General features: G+C 40.2%; 1 protein-coding gene across 4 annotated transcripts in view; it reads left to right on the top strand.

Annotated features, from left to right (window-relative positions):
• The window catches only part of MAP4K5 (mitogen-activated protein kinase kinase kinase kinase 5), a 66,087-nt gene that overhangs the window by 39,236 nt on the left and 11,315 nt on the right, over positions 1–15,536 (top strand). For 2 of the 4 annotated variants that reach the window (XM_082762273.1, XM_082762276.1), the window contains exons 9-22: positions 276–407; positions 956–1,018; positions 2,416–2,497; positions 3,116–3,232; positions 3,585–3,663; positions 4,892–4,950; positions 5,962–6,026; positions 8,501–8,545; positions 9,490–9,532; positions 9,988–10,198; positions 10,724–10,821; positions 10,937–10,978; positions 11,615–11,699; positions 11,792–11,871. In XM_082762273.1, the coding sequence (XP_082618399.1) occupies positions 276–407; positions 956–1,018; positions 2,416–2,497; positions 3,116–3,232; positions 3,585–3,663; positions 4,892–4,950; positions 5,962–6,026; positions 8,501–8,545; positions 9,490–9,532; positions 9,988–10,198; positions 10,724–10,821; positions 10,937–10,978; positions 11,615–11,699; positions 11,792–11,871 (1,201 nt within the window). The remainder of the gene's footprint in view (positions 1–275; positions 408–955; positions 1,019–2,415; positions 2,498–3,115; positions 3,233–3,584; positions 3,664–4,891; positions 4,951–5,961; positions 6,027–8,500; positions 8,546–9,489; positions 9,533–9,987; positions 10,199–10,723; positions 10,822–10,936; positions 10,979–11,614; positions 11,700–11,791; positions 11,872–15,536) is intronic. The other 2 variants (XM_082762275.1, XM_082762274.1) reach the window with 2 other exon arrangements.

The raw sequence follows: 15,536 nt of genomic DNA, 5'->3' as shown, positions 1-15,536 counted from the left end.
TTAAAGCATTTCTCCAGGAATCATGAGACTCTGGTTCTATTCCTAGCTTTGCTGGCAAGTTCACAACCTTAGGCAGAACACACAAACCTCTGTGTTTCTTTTGTCCTCTGATGCTGGGGAGGCGACAGCAGGCTTCTGCCTTACTCGTGCTCTTTGTGGGGTTTTCTGCACTAGTATTACATAAAGTACTGCGTGACTCCTGCGTGCAGGCAGTGATTCAGATTTGGCTCTTGTTTTCTGTATGTGCTGACTGACTGATGCCTTTGCTTTTAAAGGATGGCCCCAGAAGTTGCGGCAGTGGAGAAGAATGGTGGATACAACCAGCTCTGCGACATCTGGGCGGTCGGCATAACAGCCATTGAGCTCGCGGAACTCCAGCCACCCATGTTCGATCTGCACCCCATGAGGTCTGCTGGCAGCGGAGCTTGCTTTCCTTCCAGATCCTCTTCAGTCCTAGCAGGGGCTGTTACGATACGCTTCAACCCTCTTCATAGCTCAGAGTTAAAAACCCATACTAGTATTCCTTCATCAGTTGCTTTCTGCATGAGCTGTGTCTGTTTTTAAGATACTGGTCTGAAGCTAAAGACTTGAATTTAGAATTGAATTAATAAACTTAAATCTTTTAATTTAACAAAAGAAATTCATAGTGTCAGTAACAATGTGATTAAGAACAGGTAGAGTAAATCGCTAAAGAAACCCGTAGCCTTAGGTTTAACAAGATTATGCACGGCATTAAAAAGATTTTATTTAAGGATAAGAAAATGAACGACTTTATCGCATCTGTCCTCTAACACAGTATAGACTATAATCCAGTTTCACCAGAATGATTCTGATCATGAATTATAAATTTAAAGTGTTTAGATATTGGAATGAATATATATATAATTTATATATATATATATTATTTTTAACCATATGATGACATTATTTTACGTTATTCTTCCTTTACCTTTAGGGCTTTGTTTTTAATGTCAAAAAGTAACTTTCAACCACCAAAGCTAAAGGAAAAAGCAAAATGGTAGGTTAAACCCTTTCCTTTGTTCAATGTTTTGTAGATAATATGATAAAATGATTTGTCATTATTGAAGATAATGACACGCTGTGAAAAATAGTGTGGGCTAGTTTTAAATTCAGTAACTCAGAGAAGAGGTGATTTCACCCAGAAGTTGTTTCACTGAGAAACAGCCAGTTGTTTGTTGCAGTATGAAAACAAATGAGAGAGAACTGAGGTCCAGCAGCAGGTATTTGCTGACATGGCAGAAAACCAGCAGTATGGCACAGGACAGTCTTAACTTTGTGAATTGCCCCCTACCAGTGGTCCAGATGGATGTAAAATCTCCCTCCTTGGGTCCTCTTGTTTGTCCTAGGAAGAAAAACTATTTTTATCCTTTCGCTTTAATTCCTATTTGTAAGGTATTTGCCACTATTAATGGCACAGGTAATTGTTTAATCCTTTCATGAAGTATGTGCCTCTGCCAATTTACATTCAGCAATAATTCTTTCAACTTGTGATACCTTCCTAGCACCTGCAGTATTTTGTGTCATACTTAATAACATTTTATTTTCATATTAATTTTCATGTTTTGTTATCAAAACAATTATGGATTTTTTGCTTGCAATTTTGCTATAAAATCTTTTTACCTTGAGGTATTTGGGTAGACAGGTGTGTGCTAGAAGAAGGGAGAAAACACTTCTAAATGTTTGTCTCCTGAATCGAAACTGCTCGCTGTAACTGCAGCCAGTCAACGTACATTACTTCTCCGATGTCCTTTTGTAGATGTTAAAAATAGAAGAGGGAATGTGTTTTTTAACATGATTTGAAATCAAGTGTACTTGGACTAATGTTGGCCACAGAAGTTACACTAACACAAGTGCAACTGAGAAAAAATGCTTGAAAAATTGTAGGTCCAGTCATAACACCAAATTGTACTTAAGATTTTAAAGGATTATATGACATAACCACCTAAATTGTTCTGGAAATAGCAACAAAATATTTTAAAGAGTAAGTTGAGTCTTTGTCTAGAACTCCGTATATATTTTCCTACGAGTAGCTAAGAACAGTGAAATTTATAGGTGTGCTTGGATTTTGAGGGTTTGTTAGGTACCTAATTCACAATTTTTACTTTTGCTACCTAATTTCTTAACAGTTGAATCTGGAAAAAGTTTAAATAGCAACATATGTGCTTAGTTTATTTTCTGTATCCTACCAAAACGTTTTTCATGCAAGTTCCATTAGTCAAATGTGTTTTTCCTATCTTGTTAACTTGGTAACATAATTATTCAAACCTGAGATGCATTGAGGTATTTAGACAGCATTCTAACTTAGTGCATCCTTTTGTAATCTGTCTAGTTTCTGTGTTAAAATCAAAATGATCTTACTGAAAAATTAAATATAAAACTTCATTTTCCTTTAAGGTCATCGACATTCCATAATTTTGTCAAAATTGCACTTACAAAAAATCCAAAGAAGAGACCAACAGCAGACAGACTCCTTTCTGTAAGTGACTTGGAACGTTTTGTGACATTAGTAAATGATCTCTTGCTTCAAAGTGAGCAACAAATCAATGGAAAATCAAACTGGAACAATTTTCTTTCTCTCCCACAATATGGGTGGTGAAATCTGAATGAATGAGACAATGATTAACTAGAAAAAGTGGCAAGACTTTATTCTGGGTCAAGTTTTTTATGATTTTTGGTAGGGAAAATTACAGAAAATTGCCTTATGTTCTTCAGCCTGCCTTTTCCACAAGTGGATGTCTCAGCCTCTTAGGTATAGCTGCACAGATGTTGACCCTTTCTGTCACACAAACAGAAAACTGATCTATATAGCTAGCATTTGTTCGTGTATCTGTCTTACTAAATTTGACCAAACTACTTTTGTGGAAAATGAAGTTAATGTGTAATTGTTTGACTCAGAATTTAATTTCCAACTGTCAAAAGTGTGCCATTTCCATGCTTACAGAGGAGATAGAAACTCTAGTCACTATGGAGTCATTAAAGAAATACTCGAGCTCCCAAACAAGGCAAAATTCAGTGATGTTCTATATTGGGTGTTTATTATTGGAAGTTGCATATCAGCTGCATATTATAACTTGTTCTTTTTTTATGATTTTAGCATAGCTTTGTAGGGCAGCCTGGTCTTTCAAGATCTTTAGCAGTTGAGCTGTTGGACAAAGTTAATAATCCTGACAACCACACACACTACAATGAAGTTGATGATGATGATTTTGAGGTGAGAACATCTGTTATTTTCTACCTTCAGGTAAACCCAGCGTTTAAATATCTTGCTTTGCTTTCATCATGTAAGACTTCAGCTTGACAGGGGCACTGCCCCAACATTTTTAGAGTTTCTGTAAGTTACTGTGCTGGAGGAACCAGGAAATCTTGTCAGAGCTTGTCACATTTTTGCTGTGGAGTGTATATGAAGTTCCCATGTGCAGGCTGTGCAGGGTCTTGGTTTGGACAAAGATGATGTGGCTCTGCAACAGCTCTTCTTTCTCTCTGTTGGTTTGATTGTTGATTGAGATCCAACAGAAAGGCACATAACTTTCCTTTTTTTTTTAATCTGTTTACAACTCTTGCAGCCTCACTCTGTTATTCGCCATACAATTCGTTCTACGAACAGGAATGTTAGGGCAGAAAGAACGGCATCAGAGATAAACTGTAAGTTCCAAATATAATTTGTCTGTATGATGGTGTTGATTTGTTTCTACCAAGACAGGATGTTGTAGTCATTCTTCAGTTGTGTACTCTAGAAATTCTCTCCTGCTGTTGGCACATTTGAGAAACGAAACCTGAAGAAACAATACACAGACATGAATCTTCAATGATATTTTCATGGAATCATAGAATGGTTTGGGCTGGAAGGGACCTCACAGCCCATCTAATCCCAGCCCCTGCCATGGGTAGGGACCCCTCCTGCCAGTCCAGGCTGCCCCCAGCCCCATCCAGCCTGGCCTTGGGCACTGCCAGGGATGGAGCAGCCACAGCTCCTCTGGGCAGCCTAGGCTAGTGCCATTTTTCCAAAAGCAAAACTAAAACTTGCCTGTTATTCTGCTGTTCCATTTCATCTCATTGCTGCATAGTAAAGTTCAGGCAGAAACCTTTTATGACCAGTGTAGTCTTTCAGTTCTGTGATCTGTCAGACTTTAAGCCTTACTTAAAACATCAAAAACACTAATTGGAAGTACATAAAAAAAATTAAGAATGACTTGATAATTAGGAGGGCATCTTTTTGCATGAATACATTAGCTGTCATTCTGTGATAAGAAAACTAAAAAAGGTAGCATTTTGTGTTTGTCTTTATACTGTTTCAAGTTCACAAGCTAAACCTTTTCTTGACCTTGTTGGAGCACTTGTAATTTTAATAGCTGTCCTCACAAGGGTGTCTGTCAACTGAGGGCATTTTCTTTTCATAAAACCTTTTCTTTACTTTTAAAACGATGCTAATGCTCTACCCAGTTGGATCTAAGTTGAAATTTTGAGGGCAGAAACTGCCTTTCTTCAGGTTTGGACAAATGCCTGTTGTAATATAAAGACTAGCTGCTCCTCTGAGTCACGTACGTCTTGCTTTTAGGAAGCTTACTTTTAAAAGCCCCTTTTTTTCTTTCATGTGAATTTAAAAATAACATGCGGTTACACAATTACATTTTAGTGTGTTTTCATATTATGACTTGCTGTTTACTTTTCATCTGTTTCTTGTGGGTTTCAAATTTGTGAATTTAAGCATTTAGACAATAATGATATTTATAGTGGTAGTCATTTTATAGGCAAATTAAGTGTTGCGTACATTATTTTGTTGTGCTACAACATGTGCTTCACTGTAGTAAGCATCGAAAGGACATTAGCAGAATGTTGCGTGTATTAAAGTTGACCATGTAATGTTTTGTAGTTGATAAGCTCCAGTTTGAGCCCCCTCTACGGAAAGAAACTGAAGCTCGGGATGAAATGGTAAGGACAAGTTTGTTTTTTCCTTCCTTGACTAAAATCACAGCACCTTCATTGTTTTGTGGTTCAACTCTAAGTAATTTAAGTCTGAAGTACAGAGTCATGAGAAGGCTACTCTTGGTCCCTGGACAATTGAAACATTTTTAAGAAAATGAATTGCCCTCTATGCTTTGTGCAGGGAGTCATGCTCAGATGAAAAAAACAGCAAGTGCCAATTAATTTGATAATGTGGAGAGGCTGTTCTGCATTTGAGTCCCTGATCTTACCATCATCAGCTTATTTGCTGCTTGTTTCTTGGAACCCAGCCAACTTGCATGCAGACTTTTTGCCCCCTGTGAGCTGCTGCTGTTTATTCCAGTTCTCAGCAGTTTACTTCAGATCAGCTAATTAACGTTCTTTTGGGTCAGTATGTGACTGTTTGAAAGGGCTCCATTTTTTAGTAAGTGTTGTGAATACCAACAGCTGCCATTAATTTTGATTTGGAGAAATCTGTGCTCAGCGTTCCAGAAAAATCCCAGTCCTATTTTTTTTAAAGCTGTACTCGAGTTCACCAGGTGGATACAAGTTCATCCTATTTGCATGTGATTTCAGAGACTTGTACATGTTGTTGCTGTTGAGGTCCCCTTGGTACAGTGGCAGGAATGCCCCCAGCCTTTCCTGACAGTATTTCATACGAGTTTGGAGGTGGCTGCACTATGTTCTCTTGCTGGAAGAGTGTCTTGGAAGTGCCCCGAGTGGAAAATCCTTACTGAGTTTTCACCATAAGTTTTTGCTTTCATGTTATTTAACGTTACTTGATACTGGCATTATACCATTTCCAGATGCTGCTTTTCAGTCTGAATCTAAGAAGAAAATATCTTTTCGATAATTGTTTTGTAACTATATTTTAAAACATTACCTCACTTAGGAATTTTATTTATTGCTAATGGGTCGTTCTGGGAATCTCCCAGGCTTCTTCACGTGCTGTGAATTCAGTTTGTTAGGAAAAAAAAATGAACATCTCTGCGTCCTCAGGTGGTGGCAGCTGGCAATGACTTTGCTTCACATTGGAATCCTTTTGTAGAAGGTGGAAGCAGCAGGTAAGTACAGAGTTTTAAAACATCTTGTATTTCTGTGATTTAATGTGAAAATATAGTCTGAAAGAAATAAATTGAGGTGGAAAATCCAACCTTAAGCTCAAATTTATATTTAATATTTATGAAATCAAGGGAGTTTTTACCCAGTTTTCAGTCATCTTTCTACTGTTGGTTGGTCATTGTCTTGGAGACTGGATTTTAATCTCTTTTAATGATGAACAGTAGTTTATTTTAAATTTATTGTAGCTCCCAGTTGTAGATGGAAAGCAAAGCATACACGTATGTCTGCCGTGCTGAAATAACATTGCCAAAGCCAATATTCTGAAGCAAAATCAGAAACCTTGCAAGGGCTGAGTTCAGGATCTGTAGTTGTGACATCCTGTGGCAAGTGTTTTCGCAGTGCTGGAGGTCAGGTCTTTGCCAGTAAGCAAAGGAGAGACCGCTTCTGAAGATTTAGTGGTGCGACTGCTGCTGTGGGTGTCTGCTTAGCACAATCTATAATAACAGCTACGTAGTGTTAAGGGATGCAGTGTTTCAGGCAAAGATACCCTCGAACTGATTTCCTCTGGGCTAAAGCAGGCCTGATGTAAGGGAGCACAACTGTGCCCAAGTTAGGACTGAATTTACCATGTATGTGGCTTCCTTTTGCTGCAAACTACCAGATTCTGCCTTTAAAGGCAACCTCTGAATTTGTGTTGAGTGATACGAATGTTTAGTAACAGCGATGCACATCTGTAGGGAAAGATGGTATTTCAGTTCAAATAATTGCTAAGCTAAAAGAGCCTCTTTCCCATCTTTCTTTGGAACTGAGCAGCACGCAGTAAATTTCTTTGGCTTTTTTGCAGATAAAGTCTTGCATAATCTATCAGCTGACACTCCAGCCCCCTGGAAGGCTGACCTTGTCATGTAGATTGCTAGTGTTTGGGTCTTTTTAAGTTCAACCCATTTTTCTTTTCTCACTGTCATCGTAGTAAAAGTTCAGGGTGGCTTTCTAGACCTTGCCTTTCTCTGTCCAGTAATGACAGTGGCTTCTTTCCTTCCTTTATTCATGATTTTGTGCTTGTGTGACCCTGATGAACTAAAAGATTGCAAGCCTTTCTCATGAGTGGTGAGTTTTGTGCAGACAGCTGGAATCTGCAGGGTCGAAGAGCAGGGAGGGAGGAAAGCTCTGATTTCTCATCTTCATATCCTCCCTGCAAAGCAACTTACTGATTTAATTCTGTTCCTGTCCCATTATTAAGATTGTCCATTCCAGCCTATATTGCAGAAGGAATGTAGCTGTAGCAAACGTTGCTAGGGCTATGGATTTGTAAATAGATACAGATTGAGTACACAAGCTCTCTGATTGAAAGGAGAAGAGTCATAAAACTTCTGGATGGTCAGTCTGTGCCGCTCACTTGGAATCCACTTCCAGTTTAAAAAGATAAACAGGAAATGCATAGCTCCTCTGTCCCCAGCAAGTCAGAATAACACCAGGGATGTAAAGAGAGGATGCGTGCTGCGGGGAGACAGACAGCCGGCCTTGCTTTTCATGTCCTTTGGCTTTTATCAGAGTAATGGCGATTGCTGTGTTTGACTTGGGAATTGTTTCAGTGGCAAGAGGCATACCAGAAATTGTGCCTGAAGATTGAACGTTACTTGTTGGCTCTTTCTATCCTTATTGTAGCATTTTAAAATGACTTTCTGTATAGATTTTCTGTATTACGGAGGTGTTTTTTTGCTGATGGGTAGGCTTTTTTTTAGTAGCTCCTGGTCACAGCTGCTTTTCCTTCAAAACAAATAAATGGTAGGGGAATTGTAGAGCAATCCATGTTTGCTTGGATTAGTTTTTGGGTAATATGTTTTGAATTTCCTATTAGCTACCCCTGTAGCCATTCCTCACTGGGTGACACTTGCTGTGGGACACGGAAGGATCTGTGTGGTGGTGTGGGATTTGGGGGTGTCTGCACTGTAGGCTGACTTGTCTGCAGAGTCTTGGGTTGCAGCAGGCTTCTGGAGCACCGAGACAGCCAGCCTGCAACCTTTTGTTGGCTTTGGAGGAAAAGTTCCTGCTGTTATGGGAAACAGTCTGTGCCTTGAGCATACAACACTCAAGGAAGCAATTTTCCACTATTTCTTCTTTGTAAAGGCTTTTCTCCTTTTGTAACTTCCTCAGGTTTCTTTTTTTTTTGTTGGTTCTATTATTAGGCATTTCAGCAATATTTAAAATACCACGTAGGAAGAGGAAAGATTAGCTGATGGTATCTAGTGTGGAAGAGAGCTGAAATGATTCTTTGGGGGTGGGGGGTGAGGGAGGGAGGGAAAGGAAGCGACTGTGCTGAATTGAAAAGGGCTTAATGCAGCAAGAGAGAAACACTGTGTTTTGTAAAGGGCTGGGAGATGCTCGTTACAAAACTAAAAGATGTTTTCACCAATCAGTTTGGTTGCACGTGCCAGCCTTAGAGCAGAGCTCCTAATGTTCTAAACATTTCACCTAGGGGACTGCTTACAAAATTTGGCGATGGGAGTGAAGATGTGGAAGAGTGAGTGAACCTCCTTCGTGTACAGTTGCATTTACCCCGTGTGGCTCTCGCTAAGCAGGCAGTCTCCTGGCAAAATCTCATCCCCTAAAATGCTGCAGGCAGCTTTGCCACTCGTAGAAGCGAGGGCTGGTCGCGCTCAAAGAGCTAATGCACGCTTGACTGTTTTATCTGATCGTCTGGAGAATGTACGCAAAGCAATGCTTTCTTCCTTTGCTCTCCTTCCTGAGGTTATTTTAGGATGTATGGAAGTGCCTCACACTTGAAAGTAGACTTTGTGTTGACGAATCTGCCAAGCCTCACGGTGGCAGTGGGCATGCACATATTCCTTTGTGTTTGTCCTTGGGTTTGTGCAGCTCCTGTTACCCAGGAGGATCATCTGAGTGATCCAGAAGTGCACTGGAAAGCAGCAAGCTGCACTGAAAGGCTGTGAACCCTTGTGTTGGTTGGCCCAAAGCTCAGGTGCAGCTGGGGCTGCTGTTAGTAGATGTCCAGTGAACTTCTTTTGTCACTTTGGAAAAGCTGGGGAAGAACATTGCTCTGTGATTCACTGGCTGATCCAGAAATGCAGCATTTTCACTGGCAGGAAGAATTTTCGAGAAAAAACAAGTGCAAAAGTAAAATCCAAGCAGTGGAAAGGGGATGCCTTCAGAGAACTAGTCCTTTAATATATATGATTTTCAAATTTCAATACCCTTCATCACAGAACACTCTTTAATGCCTACATTTATGAAAGAACATGAGTTTATCAAAAACTACACTTCTAACAAGATTAACATGCTTTTTTTTTTTCCCACCCTTGGACTTCTAGTTTAACCCTGTTCGTGCAAAGCTGTGATCAGTCTTTTCTATGCATCTGGCTTGTATCATTTATAATCTTTGTTCTCGAGCAAGTCTATTTATATTGCTGATTTAACTAAGACAACTCCTGCACCTTTTTATTTCAGATCAACACTAAAGCGAGCAGGGCCACCTCCTCTACCTCCTAAGGTAAGTGGCTGTGGTTTTAGGCAGCAAAACCCCACTCGTGCAGCCTCTGCCGTGCTTACGTTGGATGCTCTCAGTAGGTTATAAATTCTCTTCAATACCATTTGCTTGCTGACTTCATGTATTTTATGCTGACTTGCAGTCTGTACAGTCTTGACCTTTGGGAACTCCTGGCCTTGTGCACTGTTGTAGACAAAGTGAGTTTTAGGTATTTTCTCTGTAAAGAGAGCATGCTGTGCGGAATGTCCTCTCAGTCAGCACTGTGCCTGCTGCTGGGATTTTTCCATCAGAGAAGGAATACCTCTTAGATTATTCTTCTGACAAATGGCTTTGTTCAAAGGCTGATTTTTATATTGTTTTTGATATAGAAGCAGTGTGAGTTGAACTAAAATTTGCTTTAAGCGTATGCTTCCAGATGCCATTTCCCAGGTAATCATCACCTCTTTTCTTTGTTGCAGCCAAGAATAAACAGTTACCCTGAGGAAAACCTCCCGGATGATGAGAAATCTCAGACGATAAAACATTTCCCTGACTCCCAGAACAGAGCACCACCAGCTCATAGGAGACAGAGTATTCCTGTTTGTGGGCCTCAGACTGATTCGTCCTCCATTGGTATGACCAGCAGCATCAGTAGCCCAGGATTGCTCACAGCTAGATACAGCGACTTGGGTAAATGCATTGCATTTCCTAAAGGTGCCTTGTTTCCTGTAAAAGGAAATCAGTTTGGGAGTCAGCTCTGGGTTCAGATGATCGTTATTTTAATACATGACCATGAAGTGAAACTTTACATGCGTGCTGGTTCTTGTTAGAGCCATGACCCATGGTGGAAATGTCCTTCCCAAAGCAGGGATGCTCAGCCAGTCGATACTGTTGCCTGCAGGAATAACATAAAAACAATGAACGTGCAGGAAGAACCATCTGTGAGGACATTGCCACAGCTTCATTCTCAATCCTGTTTAGCCTGGGGACTGTTTGGATAATGGGAAGCCTTCTTTTACTGTGTAGCTTTGCATGCAGAAGAGAAGCCAGCTGCTCTTGAAAAGGTTCAGCTACCTGAGAAGTGTATACACAAGTTGCAGAGTTCACTGTGCTCTACTCCCACTAGGCACAGGGAGAAGAGAGAATAGGGCAGCAAAATATTTTCTATTTTGTTATGCCAAGTGAGTTCCAAAATGTGCCTGGGCTTCCTTCTAGGAAATGGGGATGGCATGTTGAAACTCATTGAAGAAAACGCAGAAGGATCTGGACAAATCCCTCAGCTGCCACGTAAAAAAGAGAAAAGAGATTTTCCTGTAAGTATTGTGACTCTCAGTCTGATCAGTTGCCCTATTTCACATATCATTTCAAGCCAGCTAGTTTTATTTCAGTGCGTGGGAGCTATTTTATGATCTTTTTCTCTTCCCACAGAAGCCAGCAATCAATGGTTTACCACCCACGCCGAAGGTGCTGGTAAGAAGCCTCATTTGCAGTGGGAATTATTGCAAGTCTGCCCTCATGTCAGCTCTCTAGTGACAGAAGCTTTATGCTAGAACAAGCCACCACCTCATCTGGGCTGATGTGCATGTTGTAGCCAATTACTTTTCACTTGGTTATTTGTACTTGTTTCCTTTTCTTAAAAACTTCACATCCTGACTGAGTGGTGAAGGGAAGAGATGGAGACCTCACTGGCTCTGTGGGCTGTGATCTCCAGTGGCATTCGCTGTTTAATACAGAGAAAGGGGGAAAGGAGGTAGCAATTGGAGAGGGTGCTACTTGCTTGAATATTTCTGCTTGTTCTGCTTTCTTACACAGTTGCATAAGCACTCGAACTTCTTCTTACCTAGTAGGTAAGAATTGTCCATACCATTTTGAGCACTCTTTGCATTTCTTAACATATATGAAGTCCATAAAAAGGATTGGAAGGCTGCATTGTAATTTGGGGGGAAAGATAAAAATATTTTCCATCAAAGCAGGTTAGAGTAAGTTTGTGTCTGAAGAGAAGAGAGCCATGCTGTGTGTACAGTTATGTGCTAAGTAGCCAAGTGCCAGAAGTTAAGACCTTTATACTAGAAACCTGTTTCAGGTTTCAGTTTTTGTGTCTTTCAGATGGGAGCATGTTTTTCCAAAGTCTTTGATGGTTGTCCCTTGAAGATTAACTGTGCAACATCATGGATACATCCAGATACTAAAGGTAAAGTTACTTTTTGTGTTTGTATGTTAAGGCTGCCTGTTACTGAAGTGCTAATGAGCATGTGAAATAAACAATTTCTTTTAATTTTTTAGATCAGTACATTATCTTTGGAACAGAAGAAGGTATCTATACTTTGAATTTGAATGAACTTCACGAAGCAACAATGGAACAGGTGATCTTTGGTGTATTGAACACACAGATTTAGTAATACTAGGAAGCAAGAAAGTTTTATATTAAACGGGGGTAGACAGGATGCCAGACTTTGTGGCATAAACTGATTCACATCGAAGTAAACACTGGAAGTCTTAAAATTAATAGTTCCCTTACCTGATTTTGTTGTTGCTCTTTATATAACACTGCTTTCAAAGGACCTCTGTACTATACTAGCTTTCTTCTCCATGGAGACAACTGATTACCTACCTTTCCTTTCTCCATTTTATCTCCACTAGGTGGCATATTGCTGCTCCACTGCATGCTACCAAAGCCCTCAGCCATTTAGTTTAGTTGGTGGTGATATCACCAATAAGTATGCATTTGCTTCAGTTTTCTTGGGCTCTCTAACCCTTTCCAAAGAGCTTCCACTTCATAAAATCATGGTATTGCTACATTTGCCTTTTTAGAATCAGAAGCAGCAGGATGTTTTTGCAAGGGAGGCATTGACAGAGGCTGCTAATGAGATGTACACCTGCAGCTTTCAAAAGCAGTTCACAAAGGCACTTCAGGCCTCTAAAGTGTTACATTCAGCCACGACATGGCACTGCTCAAAAGCCAGAGGTGATGAGGTGGACGCTGATGACTAATAGTGAGAGAAAGATGATTTCACAGAAAGGGCATTGTATAGGTGTCTGTGCTTAAGAGGAAAAAAATCCTTTGTTTCTGGGAGCATCTTGTTAGAAGACAGAAATTCAAGGGAAAAAGAAAAAGGGAAGCAATTCAGCAAGGTCGGGGAGGGGGTAGTTTGGCACAGACAAAACAAGAGAAGTTTATAACTGGCTTGATGGTGAGAAGTCTGAATTTGAATGCAATATATCGAGAAGACCCTTTCACGTTGAGAGAGATGACCGTGTACCTGAATGCAGTAGCAGAACACTGAATATGAAGTTTGTTTTTTTTTTAATCTTTTTGTAGCATCAGCAGACATGGCATCATAGAATCACAGAATGGTTTGGGTTGCAAGGGACCCTAAAGATAAGCGAATTCCAGCCCCACTGCCATGGGCAGGGCCACCTTCCACATAAGGAATAACTACTATTTCTAACAGATTTCCAAAAAATGTGCTGACTACTGTTGGAGGCCACCTGGCCCTACCTCAATTATCTCTTTCCCTCAGTTAGTAAAACTAATCTGTTTCTTTGTATATTTTCCTGATTTATTTTATGTGACAGTCTTCTCTGAACTCTTCCAGATGCTTTTTTATATCCTATCAAGAGGTTAGACATGGTAGTGGTTGGCAGAGTGAACGTAGCACTGTCTAATTATGACATTTAATGCATCGCAGAATGAGTTTCCTTTTCTGTGAGAGCATCCTCACTTGGCGGAGGTTAAGTGTGATTCACTACAAACCCCAGAGGCTTTACAGCAGTGCTTCAGCCATGCCAGTTGTTTCCCTATTTGCATTTATTCCTTTCATGATTCCTCCCCACTAAATGTTGGTGCTTGAGATTTTTTAACTGTTTCTCCAATTTTTAATTCTGGTGACATCCTTCGAAGTGCTTGTTGTCTCTCCAAGGATAGTATCTGCTGATTTCAGAAGCATTCTCTTATTCCATTACTAATTTTTTAGCAAAAATACTGAATAGAACCATACCTAGAAAAGACACTATATCTGTAGGCTGCTTCTTTTCCCCTACTAAATAGCGAATTTCTGATAGATACTCTTGTTTTCATATCTTCTTTTTGCATTTTCTTCATATTTTCTCATTTTGCCCTTGGAAGCAGCATGCAAGATGAAGTCCTTCACATATATTTCATATCTGACTGTTTCACTGCACCCAGCAGGGCAGTTTTTCTGCTGAAAAAGGAAATTCAGATGTTCAAATGCAGCCCCTTCTGTATAAGTCTGCACTAGCTTCTCTTGTTATCCTCTTGGTAATTAAAAAGTGTGTGGTGTGTCCTTGTGCTACCCCGGATGACCAGGCAGTCCATCAGACCTTTATGCAGCTCTCAGAGTTCAGCCTAGGTGCTGTGCTCGTCCTTCCTGAGGCCCTTGGTTGTCTTCCAACAGTTTTTGAAAATAATTGTTACTGAGGCCTTGGGGTTTGAGCCAGTTCTTAAGTACTGTTAAGGAAACTTGGGGGGGCCTGCTGACATGAGTGCATGTAGTCAGAATAATTATTAGTGTGTTTTTTATCTGATTCTAGCACAAGTTTCTACCCCAGTGCTAGTAACTGTGCTAATCATGCAGTTCAGATTAATTTTCTTTCCTGTCAAGCTGGGGTCCTCGCCATTTGTTTTCCCAGTTACTAGGAGCTGAAGTTGCCTTTGTGTACTCTGCATTGGTAATCGGATTTGCATCTTAACTTTTCTTAAGTTTCTTTCTTCAGGCTTATCCTGTGATTTTTCTATTCATCCTCACACCCTTGTTTCCATTTTCTGTATATGTGTGTGTGATACTTAAGGTTTGGGGTAGAAATAACAAATACCCATCTTGTGGTAGCTTGGAGAGGGTTCACAGAGAGCAGCTGTGTCCCTTCTCTTCCAGTGGCAGCATCACATGAAGCTAACAGCAGCCTATGTAAAAATAAACAGGGGGTAACTGGCCTGGGATGTTTTGCTGTGGGGAGTTACAAGTGGTAGGAGTTATGTGAGTTCAGAGGGGAGCCTGGGCAAATTCATGGCAGATGAATCCACTGAAGATCACTAAGAGCATAAAAACCCCTGTCTGACTCGGCAGGTTTCCAAGCTGAAGAAACTTGGCACCTGGCAGAGCGCTTGGTGCAGCGTTATGTACGTTGTTTTCATGGGCTGAGCATTTTTTAGGAAAGATTTTGTCACTTTATAGTGTCTGTTGGAAATAGGTGTTAGTTTAGGCAGACATTTGCTTGAACCAGCAGAACCCCTCTTTGCAGATCCTTGATTCAAGCATCTTCTGCTCTGTCATGCAGTGGTTTCTCTCAGTGGACGAGTCTGCTGTTGTCTTTTTTTTTTGAAGTATCCTTTCAAAACATCTCGATCTTACGAACTCCTCCTTCTGTTCATGGAATTTCTTCTCATGGGAGGTCCTTACCTATGAATCCTCATCAATAAACTCAGTCTCTTTAAAAAAATAAATAAGTAAATAAAGATGTATCCTTATTCCTTCCATTGTTGACTCCTGAATGCTGTAATTTTCCTATCACGTAACAAAAGTCCCTTCCTCCTTCAGGTTGTCAGGAGGCTCCTAGCTTTAAATGTTCTCAGACCTAGGTTAGCTGCCTATGAGTAATTTCTTTACTCTGAAACAAAAATAAGTCCCGATGCCTTCCCTGAGCTGCCTGTTTACAAAGCAGTATGCTAACATAAATAGCCAGCAGATAAGTCCCACAAAATACAGGATTTTGTGCTAATTCAAGTTACTTAGAAAATATGACTGCCTTTTTTTAGTTTTCCCTCTTCTGACTTGTTTGGGGCTTCGTGGGCTTCTGTAATAACATTGCTGTCTCTCTAGCTGTCGTTCCTGAGCAGGCTGTGTCTGTCTATATTTGGTATTCCAGTCTTGCCAGTTGTCCCACTTCAGCTCTCTGCTGCTAATTAAAAAATAAAGAAAAATTTAAAAATAAAGAAAAATTTAAAAATAAAGAAAATTTGAAGTTTTAAGGTTTCAGGGTTAGAAGAGGAAAGGAATGAAAACTGGTTGAG

This window comes from Aythya marila, assembly GCF_965140915.1.
Source record: "Aythya marila genome assembly, chromosome: 5".
Classification (NCBI taxonomy): domain Eukaryota; kingdom Metazoa; phylum Chordata; class Aves; order Anseriformes; family Anatidae; genus Aythya; species Aythya marila.
This window is presented reverse-complemented; position numbering and strand designations above follow the sequence as displayed.